We start from the raw sequence: 22067 nt of genomic DNA, 5'->3' as shown, positions 1-22067 counted from the left end.
AAGGCAGCGGTTCTGGCCCCAAGCCTCAGTGGTCCCAACCACAGGAAAGGCTTTGTGGACAGTAACCCCGAGAGGGTCTGGTGGAAACACTGGGAGGGCTACGGTTAGAGACGTACAGGGCACAATGACACAGCACACAGGACAGAGGTGCTGGCAAGGATGGCAACACTTTCCAACCTCAATGGGGCCCATTCGGGATAACAAGGAAAGTACTGCGCCAGCAGCTCAAAGCGCCACATCTGGAATGGCATCCATGTGCTGGGTGACCTTGAGAAGCCACCTGACCTTCTTGGATCTGATTTCTTCATCTGCACCCTTTTCATCTGTTTTATTTCTCAGCGCCCTCAGACAAATTATGCCTCCTCAAGCCTTCTTCCCTCCGAGAACAGGGCACGAGGCGAGGAGTCTCCCAGCCTCCGGTAGTTCCAGGCATCCCTTGGCTTGGGGCCACATCGCTCTGGTCCCTGTCTCTGTTTTCAAGTGGCCTATGGGTTAAGGAGATCACCCATCAGATGGACTCGGGTCAAGATGTCTGTCTGCATCGACTTTCAGTCTGGGTGGAGGGCCTCGGGTAAGCAGAATGACAGGCAGGATGTTTCCACCAGACCCAAGCTTTCCTTGTCAAGGGGCCTCACCTATCAGAGTCTTGGGTTTCAGAATTGATACCGTTAGCCCCATTTCTGGACTTTGAGGGCATGTGTTACACCTCTGGGTCCTCCCTGAACTCCCTGTCTTCCCCAGGGTCCCCGGACCTTTCTGTAGCACAGTGTCACCACCCTCGCTGCAGCTGTCCTACTGCCCTCCCCCCGGCTTGTCAGCTTCTGCTGCATGGGTCCGTGTGCTTGTCCACGCAGAGCCTTAGCTCTTTGAAGAACACCTTGTGGTCGCTCCACCAGCACGGCTCTGCCCTCTGATTCCCTTTGCTGGCCAGTCTTTGGCTCTCCCTTCTGAAACGCCTTCTCCCCATGGGAGGATTTTGTCCTTGGTGGCACAGCTATCCATGGTAATGTTTCTACACAGCAGCTTTATTGAGATATAATTCACATACCATAAAATGCACCCATTTAAACTATACAATGCAATGGTTTTTAGTATATCCAGACTTGTGCCACCATCACCACAATCTAATTCCGGAACGTGTTTATCACTTCCCCAAAGAAGCCCTGTCCCTATTAACAGTTACTTCCGTTGCTCCCCCAACACCCCTCCCACCCTCTCCCAGCCCCTGGCACCCACGAATCTACTTTTTGTCTCTGGAGCTGTAGCAGCTATTTGTACATATCTATTGCTGGAGTGGGTTTTCTAACCCTCATGCCGACTCTCCACACTTCTGGGGTCCAACTTGGTCACACGAGATCTCATGGGTGTTCAGAGCTGTTCAATATTTCTCTCTGTAGAGCTGGTTTTTACTCAAAACTGTGAAAAAGGAAATAATCTCAGGTAGTAGATTAACCAAGAGCCATTATCCCCACAGTTTCCCCACTTGTAAGGAAACTTCCACCTTCTTTAGTAAAACTGAACCCTGACCTGCCAGGTAAATAGAGCTGTGTCCAGGCAGCTAATATGGCTTTGCAGGCTCTGAGAAGGGAGGGCCCCCGACCAGACTTTGGTTTGACAAAGGTTGCTTTGTGTGCAGCATGCGAGGTGGGGGAGGAGGGCAAGGCAACTGAAGGGAGACCCTGTCTGCTTCGTCCCAGCAGCAGGCCTGAGCCTGGCTCATGCAGGCACTCAGTCCGTGGGGGAGGGAGGCAGGGAGCCAGGAGAGTGGGGGCGATGAGTCCACAAGAGGAGAGTGTTTGGGGCAGGAAGGAGTGTGTTGTGGTCCCCCTTTAGAAACGGGATTGACCTCCCACCCCAAATTTGCCTTGGGCATGGAGACTGATGGCACCACACCCCCCAAGAGGTTCTGAAAAGGTTCCTTACTCACACACTGAGGCTTCCTGGGATCGCACGGCAGGCCCCCAAGGTAGTCAGAAGACGACTTGAGAGGGCATGGAAAGGAGACTGGGCGGGGGGTGGGGGGGTGTCTCTGTCTTGTTTGGAGCTAGAGCAGGGGCGGGGGTTCCTGTGGGTGGTGCGAACTCCCCTCTGATGCCGAGGAAGGGAGCCCGGAGGCTTTGACATCAGCTTGCCCCCGTGTGGGGCACAAGGGACAGGGAGGATGAGGCTTCGAAGCTGTCGGCCATCACACTTTAAAGTAAGGAGCCAGACCCTGCATTACAGGGAGGTCGCCTGCCACAGGTGTCGCTGGGAGGAGATAGCTTGGAAGTGGCACATGACCTCAGTGGGCCTAGGGTCTGAATGTGTCCCTCCTCCCAAACCCGCATGGTGAAACCAAATGGCCGAGGTGATGGTATTCGGAGGGGGGCGGCTGAGTAGCTCCCGAGGGCAGAGCCTCATGAATGGAATCAGTACTCTTATAAAAGAAACCCCAGACGGTGGTTTGCCCCTCCTACCATGTGAGAACACGGTGAGAACTTGGCTTTCTGCAACCCGGAACAGGGTCCTCACCAGAAGCCAACTGTCCCGGTGCACTGGTCTTGGACTTCCCGCCTCCGGAAATTTGAGAAAGAGATGAGCCACCGAGTCTGTGGTATTTGGCTGTAGTAGCCCAAACGGACCAAGAGACAGATAGTGTGGGCGGGGGACAGTGTCACGCAGCAGGGGCCGGGTGCAGGGGGCCATGGGCAGAGCAGGCAGGAGCCTGTGGCGTCCGGGGACACCCACGGCTTCTGAGTTGCAGAGCTGAGAAGGGCAGTAGGGAAGAGGGCAGCGGAAACCCGGAGGCAGACCCAGAGGAAGGCGGTTGGGCTCGCTGATGGCGAGCGATCGGAGGCCCGGGAGGTGTTGGAGGAGAGGGGGCGAGGTGGGCAAGAAGGGGTGACAGCGGAGTGACGTTCTCAGGTTCCAAGGACAGGTGATGGGACTGGACTTGGATGACGCTGCTCTCCAACCGACCGCTCCCAGGGTGAAGGCCACTGGGGAGGAGGTGGGCAGGGTCAGCACTTTGGAAATCATCCCCTGTGTTTGATGAAGACCACCCAGCCTTCCGGTGGCCTGGCCTGGACACGGCCTCTCCCCTGCGCCCCCAGTGCGTCTCTCCCTTCTCTGCCCCACCCTTTGAGCCTCAGCCCGAGCCCTCCCTCCCTCATTAGGAGACGGCGCCATTGCCAAGGCAATTGGAGGAAGTGTTGGCAAATGTCACAGAATCCTTCTCTGTACAGGGTCTGGAGATAATCCCCGGGGCAAGGTCAGGGGATGGGCGGGTGGTGAGAGGGGGGAAGCCACGTTCGGGGAGTGGTGACAGGTGACCGGGAAGGGAGGGCCGGCACCGTGGGTGTGGCTTGGTGGTGGGAGAGCCAAGCAGCCTGGAGGTTTGCTGGCTCCGACCGGTGGCTAGTGAATTATTCATTTGTCAACCACTGTGTCCAGGCTGCCTGCCAGGAGGGTGCCCTGTGACCCAGGGTTTTAAAAATTAATGTGTTCATTGAGTCATTCCCTTGACTCACATTCACAGGCACCTATTACTTGCTGAGCTGAGACTTCACACCACAAAAGGCCCGGGGGGGGGGGGGGCAGTGCGGGAAGGAGGAGTTCAAGCCGTGCTGTTTAACTGACAAACACGGGGGATGAGGAGGTCACCGGCAGGCCTCCGGCCGGGGGCCAGAGGACAGAGTGATAGGATTTGGGTGTGTAACGTGTATGCACGGTGCAGCCCTCTGTGTGCGCGGGGAGGGGGGCGTGCCTGATGCGTGTGCACGTTTGTGGGTGAGTGTGGGGGGTGGCGTGCATGGTATGCCGCTTTCGGCTGCCATTCTGCGTGGTCTGGGTTTCGGCCTCGGGTAGGGGACAGTCAGCAGTGACACGGTGCTCCAGGCATGACGGGGGTTAGCTGCACAGGGGGCTTGGGGCCCTGAGTCCCTCCACCCGCACGCGCACCCGCACACAAACGCACAGCGCACACAGGTACTCTGCCCAGGGGGCCCGCGCCTTGCCGCAGACAGCAAGAGCTGGGGACAGGGTAGGCGGCGCGAGTCCCTCCCCTTGGCCGAACATTTTGAAGACCCTCAGGTGGCAGACTACCACCTCCGGGGAGCCGCGCCAGGCTGTTGGCACGGACGGCAAAGCGGTGGGAGCCGAGAGCCGTTAGCTGAAGGGGCCCTGGGAGGTGGTAGGCAGGGCAGAGTCCGTTCTGGCTTACGTTTCGGGAAGCTCCCTCTGGCTGGTGGTTGGTATTGTGGACCGAAGAGTAGCCCCCTAAAAGACGTGCCTGTGTCGTGACCCCTGGAACCTGTGCCCATGACCTTATTTGGTAATAGAGAAACGGGAGACACACAGACACACAGAGGAGAAGGCCAGGTGAGAACAGAGGCAGAGACCGAAGGGATGTGGCCACGAGCCAAGGAACACCTGGGGCCACCAGCAGCTGGAAGAGGAAAGATTTGTTTTAAGTCCCTCACTTTGGGGTCACCTGTGACGGCAGCCACAGGAAACAACCCCAGCTGGTGTGGAGAGAAGACTCGGGCCAGCTGAGGAAGGAGACGAGGCTGTCCCGGACGCGTGAGGCTCGTCGGCGGAGTCCGGTCACCCTGGCGGAAGAGCTTGGGAGCAGTGGCTTTTTCCTCTCAAGGTTCTCAACTCTCTCAAATCATGGCAACCATCCGGCTGTATCAGAACCACCCAGATGGTCTGAGTCGTTGGCTGCGGAGTCCCTTTGGTGCTGCATATCTGAGGCCCGATGCATGATTTCCTGCTTGTGGAAGGCACACAAAGGAAGCGTGACATGGCATTGTGAGTTGGGTGGTTCACAACGTTCATTCATTTGGTGAGCTCCTAACGTGTGCCAGGCTGGGAAGGTGAGCGGAAGCCAGACCTCTCAGGGACGCAGAGGAAGACCCCAGAGACAAAACCCCGTGATGCAGTCATTCTTGGCACATTCCCTTTCGGGGCTCATCTGCCTGTCTGGGGACTTTGGTAACGCGGGATTCAGCGTTTACGCACGCTGACACTGACTCACACGCTTTCTTCTGCTGGGAGCCGCTGGAGTCCCAGCGAAAGCACCCGTAAGCGCCCCTGGCCCCGGGGTTGGCAGACGCCGCCAGCTCTCCCAGTCCTAAACCCCGCTGGGCCAGCAGGCTGGAAGGACACCTTAGAGGGACCTAGGGGGCTTGCGGCTAAGATGCCTGGGGGTGCCCGTGACCTCGCGAAGCGGCCCAGCGGGTCCCGGGCTGCACGGGCACTAGGCGTGCGGCTCCCGGGGGCGGGACTTGAGGCTCTCGGGGGCGGGATACTGGGCTCCCAGGGGCGGGGCGTCAGCGCTCTAGGGCGAGGCACGTGGTGTTCGGGGACAGGGCGGGCGCCAGCCAGCCTCCCAGCCGGCCCGGCCTGTGCGCCTGCGCCCGCGCCTGCGCGCGGCCTGGCGGTCATTTCCACCCCCTCCCCTGGGGAGGGGGGTTGCTGCCGGGGGACGGGCTGGGGCGGGCTGGGGGACGGGCCGGGGCGGGCCGGGGCGGGCCGGGACGGGACGGGGCGGCCGCGCGGGTCGCGAGGACCCCCCGGACCCGGCCGCCGCGCGCGCAGGCCCCTTCTCCTTACGGCGGGGGGGGGGGGGGGGTCTGGGGCCGCGGGGCGGGGCCTCATGGAGGCCTTTGGTCCCGACAGTGGCGGAGCAGGGGACAAGGCGCGGGGTGCCGAGGGGCGGCCGGCGCCCGAGGCCAGGGTGCACTTCCGAGTGACGCGGTTCATCATGGAGGCAGGTAACCGCGGCGGGGAGGCGGGCTTGGCGCCCCGGGAGGCCGCCGCGCGCAGAGGGGACGCGCACGACGCGGGGCTGGCGCGGCCGGCCTGGCCCAGGGGGACAGGCCCGGCTCGGGGGCACAGGCCCCGGTGCGTCCGCGCCCCGCGTGCTAGGCTTTGAGCCGCGAGGCGGCCACGGTCACGGCCGTGTCTCGCCCGGGCGCGGGGGCCCAAGGAGAGGACGTGGAAAGGGGCCGGCCCCAGCTAGGAGGTGGCCGAGTCGGGGTGCCCGCGGCCGGGTGGCCTACCGTGCCTTCGGGCACGCCTGCCTGCCCGCGCGCTGGGTCGCGTGGAGGCTTTTGGCGCGGCCCTTGGTGACGCTCCTGACGACCCTTGTCACCGAGGTCGCGTCACACCGCGGACCCAGGGTGCGGCTGGCGTGTTGAGCCCCACCAGGGTGTCCACACGGGTGTCGGGCGCGGCTACTCCTAAAGGCGACACAATGAAGCGAAGGAGGTTCCTGTGGAAACATTGTTTCCGTCTCTGGCAACATTATCTTGCTCGGCTGGCACACACTTTATTTCCGATCTTTGTTACTTCGTGTGCACTATGCCGGGAAAGGGGTTTGGGGGAGTCGGCCGTCAAGTCAAGGTCAGCAGAGCCCGTGGAAATGATGCAGGACAGTTAAGCCCAGTGATCTGTACATTTCATTTCTTTTTTTTTTTTTCAACGTTTTTTTTTTTTTTATTTATTTTTGGGACAGAGAGAGACAGAGCATGAACGGGGGAGGGGCAGAGAGAGAGGGAGACACAGAATCGGAAACAGGCTCCAGGCTCCGAGCCATCAGCCCAGAGCCTGACGCGGGGCTCGAACTCACGGACCGCGAGATCGTGACCTGGCTGAAGTCGGACGCTTAACCGACTGCGCCACCAGGCGCCCCTGTACATTTCATTTCGAGGAAGAGTGGCACAACGTCCGAAGGAGGATGGCAGCGACCGCTCAGATGCTGCCGTGCGTGTGCTTGGACGGGCCCTGGACACCAGGGAAGCGGGCGGTGCTTTGAGCATTTGCCACAGAAAACAAGACGAGGAGGGGGGCGCCTGGGTGACTTGGTCCGTTAGGCATCCGACTTCAGCTCAGGCCATGATCTCACACTTCCAAAGTTCGAGCCCCGCGTCGGGCTCTGTGCCGACAGCTCGGAGCCTGGAGCCTGCTTTGGATTCGGTGTCTCCCTCTCTCTCTGCCCCTCCCCTGTTCACGCTCTGTCTCTTAATAATAAATAAACGTTGAAAACATTTTAAAAAATTTAAAAATTAGAACAAGACTTGGAGGGTCATGTGCAGTGATACCACCTTATCTGACACCTCTAGGAGCGAGGGGTCCCCTGCAGAAACTGTCTATGTAACTGAAATTCAAATCTTGAACTGCTAAGAGCTCTTCGAGGTACCACTCTTAAAGGACTTCTTTTTTTTTTTTTTTAAATTTTTTTTTTAACGTTTATTTATTTTTGAGACAGAGAGACAGAGCATGAACAGGGGAGGGTCAGAGAGAGGGAGACACAGAATCTGAAACAGGCTCCAGGCTCTGAGCTGTCAGCACAGAGCCCGACGCGGGGCTCGAACTCACAGACCGTGAGATCATGACCTGAGCCGAAGTCGGCCGCTTAACCGACTGAGCCACCCAGGCGCCCCTTAAAGGACTTCTTTATACAATGTGTTGCACATGCCCTAGCCCTCTGTGTGACGCTAAACACTAGTCCTGCAAAGATGTCCCCATCCTAATTCACAGGACCTGTGACTTACCTCAGGTAGCAAAGGACATTTGGAGGTGGGATTAAGCATCTTGATATGGGGCAACTATCCTAGATTATTCACTAGGCCTGAGATAATCACACCTGTCACATCCTTTTTTTTTTTTTAATTTTTTTTAACGTTTATTTATTTTTGAGACAGAGAGACAGAGCATGAACGGGGGAGGGTCAGAGAGAGAGGGAGACACAGAATCTGAAACAGGCTCCAGGCTCTGAGCGGTCAGCACAGAGCCCGACGCCAGGCTCGAACTCACGGACCGCGAGATCATGACCTGAGCCGAAGTTGGCCGCTTAACCGACTGAGCCACCCAGGCGCCCCACACCTGTCATATCCTTAACGAGAGAGGCCAAAGTGACAGGCCGAGAAGTCCATGTAACGATGGGAGCATAGAAGATTGCAGACACGTCTAGAAGCTGGAAACGGCAAGGAAACATTGTCTCCTGCAGGCTCTAGAAGGAACCCGCCCTGCTGACACCTGGAATTTAGCCCTCTAAGACTCATTTCAGACTTCTCACCACACCCAGTGAGAGAGAAACAATGTTTGAAGCCACTGACTTTGTGGTCATTGGTTGCAGTAGCCCCAGGAAACTCCTACGCCTTGGCCGATATTGCATGTGATTGCCACCTTCTTTCAGTCTATTGGGAGTCATTTAACCTTCTCTTCTTAAAATTTTTTTTTTTACATTTTATTTATTTTTGATAGAGACAGAGCACAAATGGGGGAGGGGCAGAGAGAGCCGGAGACCCAGAATCAGAATCCGAAGCAGGCTGCAGGCTCTGAGCTGTCAGCACAGAGCCCGACACGGGGCTCGAACTCACAAACCGCGAGATCGTGACCTGAGCCAAAGTCGGACGCGCAACCGACTGAGCCACCCAGGCGCCCCTAACCTTCTCTTCTTAACCCTGCTCGTGGCGAATTTATATCATTGGTTCTGGGACCCAGTGCAGTGGTTACCTTAGGAGCCGTCCAGAGGTGGGGTGGGAGCTGGGCTTTAACCCCCAAATCAAACCAGCACGTGTTCCGGTTTTGGAGTTCCGTTCCCTTTTCAGGGTGTCACTGTCCTTCCCCAGGAGGGGGGGGGGTGCTGTCTGAGGTCACAGGTGTTGCTATTTTCCCTGCTCTGCCTGCAGTTGCCTTTGGCAACGACCCTGCTGGGTTTTCACCTTTTTTCACTTTCAGACAAGGAAACCAGGGCTGAGTAAAATCTTTAGTTGGCAACACTGGGACTTTGTGGTAGAGGGCTTTTTCACCTGCTGTCATCTCGGCAGGATTTTTGTTGGGTGCGCCATGGGGGTGGGGGTGACCTCTAGTTAAATGTTTGGTAAGGTAGCAGCGGACACACGGCCGGGTGTGGTCCCGGCCACGATGCTGGCGATGTTGTGTGGAAGCTGATAGGCCCAAGTGCTAAGTGAGGACTAGTCTGAAGCCTTGCTTGTCCTTATATGGTCTTCAGTTCCGTAGCTCGGGTGTCTCGGTGGTGGTGGTGGGGGGGGGGCTTGGTGGAAGTGTGGGATCTGCATTTGAGCACTCCCCCCCCCACCCCCGGGGGGCTTGTTAGCCCATTAGAATCTGAGAAGCCTGGCTCAGAACCCCTCGGGTCGAGGACCCAGCGGAAGACCCAGCAGCCACAGCCAGCTGGGCTCCAGGGCCTGGGGCTTGTCTGAGCGAGGGGCATACACCCTCCGGGCCGACCCGTGCCTCCCCGCTCACTTAGGCCGAGGGCGGGCGCTGGATCCGACTCCTCTCCTGCCTGCTTTCTCTCGGTAGGTGTCAAGCTAGGGATGCAGTCCATTGCCGTTGCCACTGCTTGCACCATTTACCATAAGTTCTTCTGCGAGATCACCCTGGACGCCTATGACCCCTACTTGGTCGCCATGTCTGCCCTTTACTTGGCCGGCAAAGTGGAGGAACAGCACCTGCGCACTCGTGACATCATCAACGTGTCCAACAGGTAATGGCTCCCGGGTGCAGGCATTTGAGAGGTGCCAGCTGTCGAGCTCAGAAGGAAGCCCCGGCCGGGAGCGGGGGGGTGGTCTCGAACTGGGGCAAGAAGCACTAGCAGCAGAGGCAGGAATGAGCCCGTCAGAAAGCCATGGGGGTCAGTGGGAGAGAAAGCGAGGCCAGATGAAGGGAGGCGTCACAGGCCAAAGGAGTGCGGAGGACTTGGGTATGGCAGAGGCCCCGGCGTCATGGGCTGGGGGACATGCCTAGAGCACGGGGATCTTGGAGAGATGTATCAAAGAGGATTCACCTGGACTTTTGGACCGGATGGATCAAACCAGTTGTGTTGTGTGGACTGAGTCAGGCAATTACTTTATTGAGATGGTGTGAGAAACGGAGTCAGAGTTGCTGGCAAGCATCTCTTGTCCCCGTGTGGGCGCGGTGCTCTGTGGGCGGCACCTCGGGGTGCAAGTAGCCCTGTTCCTATCGCAGAAGGACGTGGGGGTCCAGCCAGCCGGGCCGCACGGAGAGCCAGTGGGCCCGGGAGGAAGCAATTTATGGAGAGTTACTGATAGCAGCATGGCATAACCTTTCTAGAAACTCATGATTAGAAAAGAAAACTGTTTTCTGCTGCTTCTCTTTTAATAAACAGGGAGCAGAAAAGGCACTCCTTACCCCCCAAGCATGACAGGCTCACAGCGTACCGTTCAAGACGAAGAGCAGAACAGGCGAGGGAACCAAGGGAGGGCCGCCAGAGTCCACCTGTAATTGCCAGGTCCCCAGCAGGGAGGACCGGCAGAGGGGACATTGTGTGGATCACTGATTAGACATGGCACCCAGTGGGGGCGGGGGGGGGTGTTCTGTGGGGAGGTTGGACCGTGAGTGAAGAGCTAGGGAGGCTGAATCATCGGCAGAGAATTTTGGTCCCTTGAGTGGGAATCCGTACATGTTGGTGATCCTGCGTAGCTGGGACTGTCGTGGATGTATAGGGTGCCAATAAGGACAGTAGGGTCCGGGAAACAAACAGCTGAAATACATGGAGTCTTCTGCACGCAGCAGCCCCATGATGTGTTTACACGCCTTCCTTGGGCCCAGAGTAAGAGCTTCCGGTCCCTCCGGAGCAGGTGCAGAGAGGTCATCTTTACACTTGACCTCTTGCCGAGGGATTGGTACAGCCCGTCAGGGCTAAAGCCAGAAGCGGGCTGCTTTTTGTCTGCTGGTTACTGTTCTGATGCCGTATCCTAGACGTATAAATGAAGGATGACTTATAAAAACATAAGTAGGAGGGGCGCCTGGGTGGCTCAGTCGGTTAAGCGTCCGGCTTGCGCTCAGGTCACGATCTCACGGATCGTGGGTTGGAGCCCCACAGCGGGCTGTGTGCCGACAGCTCAAAGCCTGGAGCCCGCTTCGGATTCTGCGTCTCCCTCTCTCTCTGCCCCTCTCCCACTCGCGCGCTATCTCTTACTCAAGAAAACAAAAACGAAAGCAAAACATAAGTAGGCTGGGCCGAAGAACGCTGCAGTGTGTATCTGGATGTCACCCGACTCGAGGGGCTCCTCACGGAAACTTCCCTGGCTGCCATAAGCGTTGCTGTCTCTCCGTGCAGGTACTTTCACCCGGGCAGTGAACCCTTGGAGCTGGACTCCCGCTTCTGGGCCCTGCGGGACAGTATAGTGCAGTGTGAACTCCTCATGCTGAGAGTCCTGCGTTTCCAAGTCTCCTTCCAGCACCCACACAAGGTACATGCTGGGGAATTGGCAACTGTCTCCGGAGGCACGAGCTCATTTTTCTCTTTTGTCCTGAGACGGCACCCACTGAACCCTCAAGAACATGTCGGGTGTGCGAGGCAGAGCAGAGCCACCTCTGGGAACTGGGGGCCCCCGGCTGCACACGGTGACTGGCTTGGTGGCCTCGCTTGTTCCGCTTTCAGGGTTCTCTCGGGCAGTTCCGATGTCGGCGTCTGCCTTTCTGCCTGCGTGGCCAAGGCCACAAGCCGAGATCCGTGTGATTCTCCAAAGCCCTGGCAGACCCCGTGACCCACATAGATGGTATGCTCAGTGGACCACGGGGAAACGGGGTTGCTTTCGTGATCTCCCCGAGGCCCTGTCCCTGAGAGGTGCTGCTCGGCTGCAGAGCTCACATCCTGCTCAGCTGTGCTTACAAACCCACAAGACGAGCTGAGTCACAGAGTTGAGTGGCACACTTTTAACGGCTAGGAATCGACAAGGCCCAGCAGGACTGTGTGACACCCTTTGAGTACTTGGATGTGGTGATACTTTGGGGTCCAGGCCCCCATGTGGGCAGCTTGGAAAGGTGGCCTGCAGGGACACATGTGGGGCAGTGGGGGGTTGGGACGGGGGTGTCTTGACCAGGATTTTGCCTCTTTTCTGATTGAAAGTTTTATTGGGGCGCCTGGGTGGCTCAGTCAGTTAAGCTTCTGAATCTGGCTCAGGTCATGATCTTGCGGTTCGTGAGTTTGAGTCCCGCATCGGGCTCTGTGTTGTCAGCGCAGAGCCTGGAGCCTGCTTCCGATTCCGTCTCTCCCTGTCTCTGTCTCTCCCCCACTCATGCTCTGTCTCTCTCTCTCAAAAATAGATGCACGTTAAAAAAATAAATAAAAAACCCAACTGAAATTTGTATTGAGGTAATTGTAGATTTACAAGCAGTCGGAGGAAGTAACAGAGAATCCTACTTGGGACAGAGACACTGTGGGACCCTGTAGTCGTTACCGGGGTTGTTGCTTCTTACTTGTACTGCACGGTGCCACACCATTTCGTCACGTCACTGCCTTCATCTGTTTGCCAGCGCAGTTAAAATATAAAAGCACCCCATCACCCCCGGGGGGTTCTTGTAATCTCCGCCCCCCCCGCCCCCCCCCCTTCCAAACCGCCTTTCCTATCCCAGAAGCCCCTGGTGGAGATTTTGAAACAGTTGTGCTTTCATTTGGTGGCATGATGCATGGGAAAGGCAGCAGCCGCTCTGGCTCTAGGGGGGGCACTCGTGGCACCAAGTCTGAGGACGAGCGGCAGCGGCCAAGGGGGTAATCGGGCAGGGGAGCGGGGCTCAGCGTTACCCTGAGCCTAGTGGCCTTCCCCTTCCGTCGGGTTGGGACGGGGTGTAGGGCAGCAGTTGAGCCCCCTGTCCCATGGCGTGCAAGAGTCCCGCGCCTGTGTGTTCACGCCTGTGGACCGGGCGGTTCAAGCAAAGCGGCTGTCTTCCCAGAGCGAGAGCTGACAGGGAGCTGAGCCGACAGGTCGTTAAGAGTTTACAGCCAAGGGCTGTACCGGGACACACAGTCACCAGTTTTAGTCCCCCTGAAAGCAGGCGTCCTGTCTCTGGGCAGTCCCCGACCTCAGGCTGGGCGCACAGGCTGGCACGATGTTTGGACCGGAAGACGAGGGCGCGATTTCTGGCGCCGGTGTGGAGTTGGGCAGGGGGATGTGCCGAATGACCTCTGACGATGACGAGAGCAGGGGCCCGTGATGGAGATGGACTGTGGCACGGGTGGCCATCGAGAGCGGCCCAGGCGGGTTCCGGGAGCGGGGCCGCCAGTTGACGGTGGGTGGGCACACAGGGACCGGCTCAGTGGGGAGAGATGATTTCAGGCAGAGGGAGCAGTAAATGACCAGGCCATGAGGGAACCGTGCTTGGCCTGTTCCCACATGGTAGGGGGTGGGGCAGGGCAGGGCTGGCAGGGCTTGGGGGCCAGTGGAAGATACTGGGGCTTTTTTCATTTTTTTTTTTTTTTGAAGTGGGCTTCACGCCCAGTGTGGAGCCCCACATGGGGCTCGAACTCACAACCCTGAGGTCAAGACCTGAGCTGAGATCAAAAGTCACGTGCTCAGCTGACTGAGCCATCCAGGCGCCCCCAGCGGGGCTTTTTCCTAAGTGACACAGGGAGCCGTTGGAGGGCTTGAGCAGAGAGTGGCGGGTGGACGCGGGGGCCACAGCGCCTCGCAGTGGGGAGGCAGGTGGCTAGGGACTGGAGCCCTGAAGGCCAACCGGCTGACTGGTGTGTCTTTGCAGTACCTGCTCCACTACCTGATTTCCCTCAAGAACTGGCTGAATCGTTACAGCTGGCAGCGGACCCCCATTTCCGTCACTGCCTGGGCCCTGCTGCGGGACAGCTACCATGGGGGGCTGTGCCTCCGGTTCCGGGCTCAGCACATAGCCGTGGCAGTGCTCCACCTGGCCCTGCAGGCCTACGGGGTCGAGGTGCCCGCCGAGGCCGAGGCCGAGAAGCCGTGGTGGCAGGTGAGGTGACTGCTGAGTGTTCTGCTTTCCTTCGCCTGAGGACTTTCAGGAGTCCCGGTACCCGGGTGCCTGTGCCTGCTTGTAGTGATTCTCCGTGAAGGGAGATACGTGCCACTGCGGGACATTGAAGCTCGAACGTCGCCCGTCACAGTAGTCTAAGGCAGGAGAGGCCCTCCACCTTGGCCCTGTGGACGTTGGGGGCTAGATCACGCTCTGTAGGTGCCGGGAGTATCCCCTGCCTCGATCATGGCGACCAGAAGTGTCTCCGGACATCACCAAGTGTCCCGGGGTGGGGATGGCCGCCACTTGAGAGGCACTTTGCTCAACCGAGCACTTTTATTGGACCGAGTGGGAGCTTACCATAGATCACGGCTTAATATGCATGGATTCGCATCAGGAGAAGTTATAGGGGGTCCTCTGAAAGGATGGACTGATGACAGACAGGTAGATAGATGACAGACGGGTGGAGGGCTGGGTGGGTGGCTAGAGGGTGGATAAGGAGCCTGGTGCTTGGAAGATTCGTTGGCCTCCCCCAGACCTGCCGAATGCACAGTGCTGTTTGTAGAGGGCGAGTCTGTGGGAAGGGCTGCTGCCCTCAAGGACTTCTGCAGCCCTATCGACTTTGGAATTTGGAGATCATTTGCAGTTTGTCCTTTCCCATACTTGAAGCTTGCTGCTCCTTTGTCATAACCCCTCATTGTGTGGCCTTGCCCTGTAGGAGGTCCTCTGCAAGCAGTATTTTCGGTGACTGAAGGTTTCGTCCCCTGCAAAACCCCCAGTGGCCAGAAATCTAAAATGTGTCATCTGTTTCATGAACAGAGGATGCCACCTGGGTACCTTCCCGTGTGTGCTCCTGGCTGCCCCTCCCTTCCTGCCGCTCTTGGCTCGGATGATGTCTCTCCTTTCCTGATGCTCCTCCCCCAGCCTGCTTGCCCTCCCCGGACACCCGGCTTTTCCTGCTTTTTGTTCTATGTCCTTTATTGCCTGTGGAACCGCCCACCCCCCACCCAATCGCACTGTCAGTGCCTGGAGGTCAAGGATGTTGTCTGCTCTATCAGCCGCCCTATGACCAGGGCCTAGAGCTGGCACATAGCAGGTGCTCGTGCACCCTTGAGCACACTGACACATAGTAGGTGCTCGTGCACCCTTGAGCACACGCATGTGTCGTCCCGCTCTCGGGTGAGACACGCCTCCTCTGGCAGCATGGGGTTGAAGAGGCATCTTGCTCCATGCTGGGGCTTCTCGGGGGCTTCCAGATCACGTGACCGTGGTGTCCCTGCTCTGTTGGAATCGGGTGGGAGCACAAGGGGCTGCCACTTCCTGGCCCTGCTCACACAGGACGTTTGGTGGGCACGGCAGCCCGTCTCTGGGCTGCTTAGACCTGTGGTGCCATCGCTTGTTTCCCATCGTCTCGCTCGCCTCTGTTTGTGTCTTCCTTTCTTCTCTCCTTTCTTTTCACTTGCTCCTGAACTTCACTGGGCGCCACCTTGCTGCCTCTGGCTGCCGTGCATGGCCCTCACCAGCCAAAGGTGCCGGGCAGGACGGGGTGGCGCATCCCCGTTCACTCAGCTCTTTACCTGTTCTGGCTGGCTCTGGGCCACACGTGCCAGGAGCAGCCGAAGCTGCCCTTGGGGCTCGTGACGTGCAAGGACCAGTTGCCTAATGATAAGCGGCTCCGGATGACGCCCCCGCCTGCCCGGCCCCGGGACACTGAAGTCTGAGCTGGGAAACGCTTTTCCTCCTTGCAGTAACCGCCTGTCTGTGGTCACTTGTCTCCTGGGGGCTGGGCGGGACACTCGGTCGAGCCTGATGTGCTTCTCCCCCAGCAGCCTGCCCGCACTGGCGTGTGACAGTGGCGAGGCGGGCCTTTGTGCCAAGCCGTGTCGGGCCGCTGGGCGGACGGGGCAGTGCCTCTCAAGCCGTAGCATGTTGTAGTAGGTGCAGGATTTCTGTCCTTGCTAAGGCTGAATTCTGTTCCATGCTGTGGACCGAGCACGTTGTGTCTGCGCGTTCCTCCGTGGATGGACGCTTGGGCTGCTTCCAGCTTCTGGCCCTGGACTACTTTTTAACGGTGTTGCTCTGCTTGGGGTCTCCAGGAACACACATGTTTCTGAAGCATTGATTTTCTACCCAGAGTCTGGGGTGAGATGGCCAATCTCTGTGAGCCAGGGCTTAGGGGATTTTCAGGTCACTGTTTCCTACCTGCAGTAGTGGCTTGTGGAGGGTCCTAGCTTTCTTTGGGGGCCGTAGAGGGGGTGGACTCGGGTCTACTTTTTGCCCTGGCTCGGCCCAAAACCTTAACCCTCCTGGCACTTTGGTTCCCCAAGCAGCAAGCCCTGGGCCTGAGGTGGGCCACAGCATCAAACCAAGATCTCCTTGTTTTGCCTTTTACTTTCCATGTCATCACGGGTCCCCGAGAGCACCCTAGGGCTCGGTGCTGCACTAGGAGGGCCACGGAACTCAGCAGAGCTGTCCTACTCGTGGTTGTGGCCGTTACAATGGCTGCTTACAGTGAGAGGATACGGGGGTAGTCAGCAAGGACCAAGGGGCGTAGGGCGGGGTCCGGGACAGACCGGGGCCGGGCTTCCGGGTCCCTGGCCAGGGGGGTCGTGGGGCAGTGCGGTCCGTCCCGCGGTGACGCGCGACGAGGCGCGCAGGATGCCGCCTCCGGGGAAGCTCCCCTGAGCGCCGGCGTCCGGGGACTTCAGTGGGGGTCGGTCCTGTGGGCCCGGGGCTCCCGCGTGGCTGACCTCAGATCCTCAGTCTCTGCCCCCAAGACGTGAAGCCGGGGCCCCACCAGGAATCACGCTGTCGGTGCAGACGGCCTGGCAGGGCCCTCAGGGAATCCGAGACCCTCTCGTCAGGCAGGATGTGCCAGGGGCCTAGAAGTCCTTTCCCAGGGGCTGGGCAAGGGCCAGAACTTCCTTGGGAACATGCAGGGTTAGCCCCGAGCTGCACACTCCTCGTGGTTTGGGTCCCTGGGGATTCACTTTACGCTTTGATGAGCTCTCGCGCACAGTCAGGAGGACGTCTGGCCCAGGTGCTCTCCAGGCCCGGCCCACGGTGGAGGGGGCTTTGGGTGATCTAGCCTGCTAACCCCTGGAAATGGACTCCTGGCCCAGCTCGGTCACCAACTCCCTGTCCCATCTGGACTGGGTGATCACCAAGTCCTCTTCCATCTGGAATGTTCTCTGCTTTGTGATCAGCCTTGGCAGGCTGGAAGTAAACTGGCTTTGCAGAGAGCCACCATTATTTGTGATAGCCAAGTCCCCGGGCTGTCTCCCCTATGCAGTGTGATTCCGCGCTTACTGGAGGGTGCCTTGTCTGATGCAGAGGGTGTCTAATCAGAACCTGTTTTCCTTCTCCTTTCTAGGTGTTTAGTGACGACCTTACCAAGCCAATCATTGATAACATTGTGTCTGATCTCATTCAGATTTATACCATGGACACAGAGATCCCCTAAGGCCCTGGTCCAGGCCTGCCCAAAGAGAAGCCCGGGATGCTCGGCCGCCTGGGGACAGCGCCACCACATCGCCGTGACAGCTGGTCCCCAGAGGACCAGCTGCGAGGACTGGTTTTGTGCTTCTGGAGACAGGCTGGTGAAGGCGATGACATATGCTGCCACTTTGATTCTCATGCTTTGACTGTCCCTAGCAGCTGTGGTCCAGACGGTGACAGGAGCCATACGTCCTGCGGGCAGGCCGGGGCGGGCCAGGGGAAGGGCCCGCAAGGCGTCCCTGTCTGATTTTGTCCTTTGAGAGGGCACTAAATGCAGTTGAGCTGTGACATCATTGGAAGGAAAACCAGAGAACAGATAAGACTGCACCCTTGGGGATTTTTTAAAAGCCAGATTTATAGAAAGGATGAATGTGTGACATAGATGGAATTCTATTTTGTATAATAAAAGATGATACAAGTCAAATGTGATGTCCTGTCATTGCCCTGTGGCCTGTGCTGCTCTGGGCTTTTGATGGGTGCCACCCAGCCTCAGTTTCCCCTAAAATGCTCTCTCTGGGCGGAACTGCCCCTCGTGCACCTGCGGTGTTCTTGGGGGCAGGGGTATCCATCGCTTTCTCACGGCGTGATGGCCCAGCGTGTGCTCACGTCACGGTGGCGTGCCCCGAGGGAGTCCACGTGTCCTCGCTCCTCCACTGGAACATTCGCAGAGCCTGGCAGTCCCGCTCAGCGAGCGAGGCTTACTTTGGGAGAGTCTAGAGAATCTCAGAGCCATGGCTCCCTCCTGACCTACCCAGAAGGCCCTTTTTCCAGAAGAACTGCTTTGGGCTGCCCAGAGAAACAGAGCAGCCTAGGTTGTTCTCCGTGGGGATGCACATTGGGCTCGACACACATTGGTGGGGCCGTCCTTCAACACATGATGGTGTGAGGGCCAGCGGAGCATGGGCTCTGGGGACTGGCTGCCACGCCCTCCGGCGCCCACAGGTGTGGGAACCCGCTGCAATGCCTGGGGTCGGCCAGGGTGCCTCCAAGCGCTTGTCTCTGGTGGAGGAGACAGGGAGGGCTCACACACTGGTGACAAGTCAGGCAGCGAGGCTTGCGTGAGTTTACTAAGCAGCTGTGTTATTTGTCTTCAGGATGAGGGATCAGAGAAAATGTCCACGTTTCCACCAGGTCCTTTCCGTGTGTGTCCACCCAGCTCACCTGGGAGCTCTCCGAGGACAGGGTTGGTGCCCAGGCCCAGGGCATGGGGCTGGCGCTCTGAGCACGGGGAGGGGGGTGGGTGGCGAGGGGCCAGCGGCAGGCCTCTGTGGGCAGCTTTGGCTCTCTCACTGGTCCTTTCTGTCTTCTGCTATTTAAAAAGCACCTTGTCTCTCTCAAGTCCTTCCGCCCAACAGGCTGGGCCCAGGACCCCCCTCCCCCCCGTATCCCAGTCTTGCCTGTCCTGCATTGACCGGGCACTGCCCTTGGCCAGCACTTACTGTTGATTGGAATGGAACTAGGTGATGGGTGTTTCACTGGCGGGTTCTCTGTCTTCTCTCCCCTGACAAGATCACCGGCACTTAGAGAAGCTTCGATGGCTTTGGAAATCTTTGGACCTCAGGGTTTAGCCCCCAGCGAGGCAGCTGGCTCCCCCACAATCGATGTGAGGTCAGTTTCTCAGAGACCAGAACCCCCTGCTCTGGATGGGAGGGCCAGGTGGAGGGGACGGTACATCTAAGAGAGCTCTCTCCATCTGCACCTGTTCCACTCTGTTTCCTCCCCACCCTCGGCCCCAGGACTTACCAGAAAGAAGGGAGGATAGTTGGATAAAGCTCTGTAGGGATTTGGTGAACATCCCCAGCCCTGGCTGGGAGCCGCTGTGCCGAACGGGGAGAGCGTGGCTCCGTCAGCTCTGGTCTGCTGCGGCTAATGACGGGCTCTCTGGGCAGTTTGTAGCTCTAGGTTTCCTTTTACGATGCCTGCATAGCCAGCAAGTTCCCGTCTGTGGGACTCAGTTTCCCACCTTGTAAATTGAGCAGGTTGGCCCAAATGATCGGCGATTGCTGCTTACTACTTGAAAATTCCTGGACCCTCGTGTGTGCCTATCACGCTGCCCAGGCACTTGCTGGCTTGTGTGCTGGCCTGGGGGCCTGTGCTGTCCGTGCTCATCACTCAGGGGGCGTCTGTGTTTTCCTGATGAAGGAAAGGGATTGGTCACAATAAGGGGTTGACAGATTTTCCAGAACCTAAAACTTCCAGGAGCTTTTTAGTCCAGAGCATGTCTTTTATTTTAAGCCCAGTGGAGGACTCGAACTCAGGACCCCGAGATCAAGACCTGAGCTGACATCAAGAGTGAGACGCTTAAATCGGCTGAGCCCCCCAAGCGCCCCCCCCCAGCATGTCTTAATTACTGTAACGTGATAAATGGCTGAGCCTTGCTTGGCCTGTCAAACCAGTGGGAGGAGGGGGGCAATCCAGGTCCTGTGAGGGACTCTTCTTTTCCAGCTGTGGTTGCGTGAATGGTGTCCCCCAGAAGATGTGTTTACGTCCTAACCCCTGGAATGTGAGGACCGGTCCTTATTTGGAAATAGGGTCTTTGTCAGTGTCAGATGAGATCCTGCGGGAGTAGGGTGGGCCTGAATCCCACGGGACTGGTATCCTTATAAGAAGCTGAGAGCAGACACGGTGACAGACACGAGCAGGGAGCAGGCCATGTGACAACAGAGACCGCAGTGCTGTGCCTACTGGCCAAGGAAGGCCACGCACTGCCAGCAACACCAGAGGCTGGAAGAGACGAGGACGGAGCCTCCCCCTAGAACCTTCGGAGGGAGCGCCGCCCTGCCGACACCTTGCTCTCTGACCTCTGGCTGGGTGGGGAAACGGGGGCGGCTTTGTGGAGGGATGGCTGGCTACCGATTCTTTTCCACGGGAACCTGGGCCATATTTGATAGCAGGACTGGACAAGAGTCTCCACGGACAGAAACGAACGGTTTTGGGGCAGCGCAACATCTGTCCATGAGGTGCCAGCTCTCATGATAAGGCACTTGGCCCAAGCTAGACTCACTTCGCCTTGTGGTTTCAGATGGACTCCCACGTCAGTGAAGCAAGGGCTCTCCGCTATTTGTTTTTCTGCTGTTTTCTGGTGTTTGTCTCTTTGCCTTTTTTAGAAGTGTGGGCTCTGGCGGTTGGGAGGGAACTTAGAAGTCATTTTTGTCCTTTGTTGGCAGCTTCCCTGGAAAATGCACCCGCCGGCATTGCCAAGTTTAAAAGGGTGATGTGTGGAGTGGAGAAATAGAAGCACAAGGAGAGGAGACGTGGCAAGTTTTAGACCCGAGCTGCCTTCATGGCTCTGCTGGCAGAGCAGAGGGGTGGGTCACGGGGCACAGACGTCCTCCCAACAGGTGTTCAAAGACACATAGTGAGCAAAGGAACAGATGGGGGAATGACCCACAGAGCAAGGGAAGGAGTAAAATAATGGGTTTTCTTTCCATGGCTTTGGATTAAAGAGGAAGTCTGTGATTGGAACCCATGTGCACTGCTGGTGGGGGAGGGGTCCTCAAAAAATGACACATGGCGTTACCATATGACCCAACAATCCCACTTTTGGGTGCAGACCCAAGAGGATCGAAAGCGGGGACTCACAGGGTTATTTGCACACCTGGGTTCACAGCAGCACGATTCACAGCAGGCGAAAGGTAAAAGCAACTCGAGTGTCCACTGACAGATGAGTGGACAAAGAAACTACGGTCTACGAGTTCGATGGAATGTTACCCGGCTTCAGAAAGGAAGGAAATTCTGACACAGGCTACAACATGCACGAAACCTGGGGACCCTGTGCTGCGCGAAATGAGCCTGTCGCACACAGAAATTGTAGGATTCCAGTTCTGCGAGTTGCTTTGAGTAACTCTAAGACTCACACAGATGTGAACTCACATTCACAGAGACAGAAAAGATGGTGGGTAGCAGGGGCTGGGGGAGCGGGGTGGGGAGTTAGTGTCTAATGGGAACAGAATTCAGTTTGGGGACATGAAGATGTTCTAGAGACGGACGGTGGGGATGACTGCACAGCGGTGTGCAAGTAGTCCATGCCATTGAACTGTTTGCCTAAAAACGGTTAGGATGGCGACCTTTACGTGGTATGTATTTTGCCGTAAGAAAAAAAGAAAAAAAGACGGAGCCCGAGTGTGTCCCAGGCTCTCCCGTTTGGGTTGCTGTTCCCAGCCCTCGCCTTCCTTTGAGGACGCCAGCCTGGACGTCCAGGCCAGGCCCCTCTAGGTCAAGACAGTCAGAGGGTCACCACGCAGACCTCCACTGGGAGCGCCTCTGACCCGATGGGGCAGGCGAGCCCTTGCTGCCTCCCTGAAGGATTGGGGAGGTGGCCACACACCTGGTGGCGGGGGGGGGGGTGCTCTGCCTCCCCTGGGGCTCATCTCGGCCTGGCGAAGTGGATGCAGACACCTCCTTTTCATTCCGGATGACAATTCCCGAAAAACTAACAAATTACACACGTTACCCAGACTGGGGCTGTAGGAGGCTTTCATTTTTTTTTTTTTTAATACATGGAAATTTCGGACTATTCTTTAAATTAGGAAATTATTACAGACTTTAAGTTATGATGCATCTGGTCTTCCTCATTAAGATAATTTTCGTTCATCTTTATAACAGGCAGATAAAAATGGAAAACGTATTTAATAACTGAACACAGTTGACCAAGCCATTCCGTATAATATGCTTTATAGAGACGGGCTTCCTGATGAGACAGGTGCCTCGGCCTGAAGACCGTACAGAAAGCAGAGCAACACTCCGAGGTCACGGCGCCCCTTTTTTGAACCCCACACCTGGCAACCTGGGGGACTAAACAATCCACACGTACCGTAGGCAACTTT

The 22067-nt window shown here is 57.6% G+C and overlaps 2 protein-coding genes and 1 long non-coding RNA gene across 6 annotated transcripts; 1 reads left to right on the top strand and 2 right to left on the bottom strand.

The window, feature by feature from the left end:
• Positions 1-1007: 1007 nt before the first annotated feature.
• On the bottom strand, positions 1008-3349 carry LOC131501981 (uncharacterized). Of its 3 annotated transcripts, none has more exons than XM_058712568.1 (3): positions 2512-3349; positions 1924-2190; positions 1008-1416 (listed from the first exon to the last, which is right to left on the bottom strand). In XM_058712568.1, the coding sequence occupies exons 1-2, from the start codon at positions 3166-3168 to the stop codon at positions 1924-1926; spliced, it is 924 nt and encodes a 307-aa protein (XP_058568551.1). In that variant the 5' UTR covers positions 3169-3349; the 3' UTR covers positions 1008-1416. The 3 variants fall into 3 exon arrangements, with proteins under 3 accessions (XP_058568551.1, XP_058568550.1, XP_058568553.1); XM_058712567.1 differs by having other exon boundaries at positions 1928-2190; XM_058712570.1 differs by having other exon boundaries at positions 1924-2044.
• Positions 3350-3589: 240 nt separating this feature from the next.
• Positions 3590-6180, bottom strand: LOC131501813 (uncharacterized). The gene is made up of 3 exons (XR_009256898.1): positions 6045-6180; positions 4472-4750; positions 3590-4304 (listed from the first exon to the last, which is right to left on the bottom strand). It is a non-coding gene; the product is annotated as an uncharacterized LOC131501813 (long non-coding RNA).
• CCNQ (cyclin Q) lies at positions 5488-17665 on the top strand. Of its 2 annotated transcripts, none has more exons than XM_058712192.1 (5): positions 5488-5756; positions 9316-9499; positions 11096-11228; positions 13516-13743; positions 17117-17665. In XM_058712192.1, the coding sequence occupies exons 1-5, from the start codon at positions 5639-5641 to the stop codon at positions 17204-17206; spliced, it is 753 nt and encodes a 250-aa protein (XP_058568175.1). In that variant the 5' UTR covers positions 5488-5638; the 3' UTR covers positions 17207-17665. The 2 variants fall into 2 exon arrangements, with proteins under 2 accessions (XP_058568175.1, XP_058568176.1); XM_058712193.1 differs by having other exon boundaries at positions 5489-5756; positions 17177-17665.
• The last annotated feature ends 4402 nt before the right edge of the window (positions 17666-22067 follow it).

The sequence above is a fragment of the Neofelis nebulosa genome, chromosome X (assembly GCF_028018385.1).
Source record: "Neofelis nebulosa isolate mNeoNeb1 chromosome X, mNeoNeb1.pri, whole genome shotgun sequence".
In the NCBI taxonomy this organism is placed as follows: Eukaryota; Metazoa; Chordata; class Mammalia; order Carnivora; family Felidae; genus Neofelis; species Neofelis nebulosa.
The sequence above is the reverse complement of the archived record's forward strand: the minus strand, read 5'-3'. Positions and strand labels throughout refer to the sequence as shown.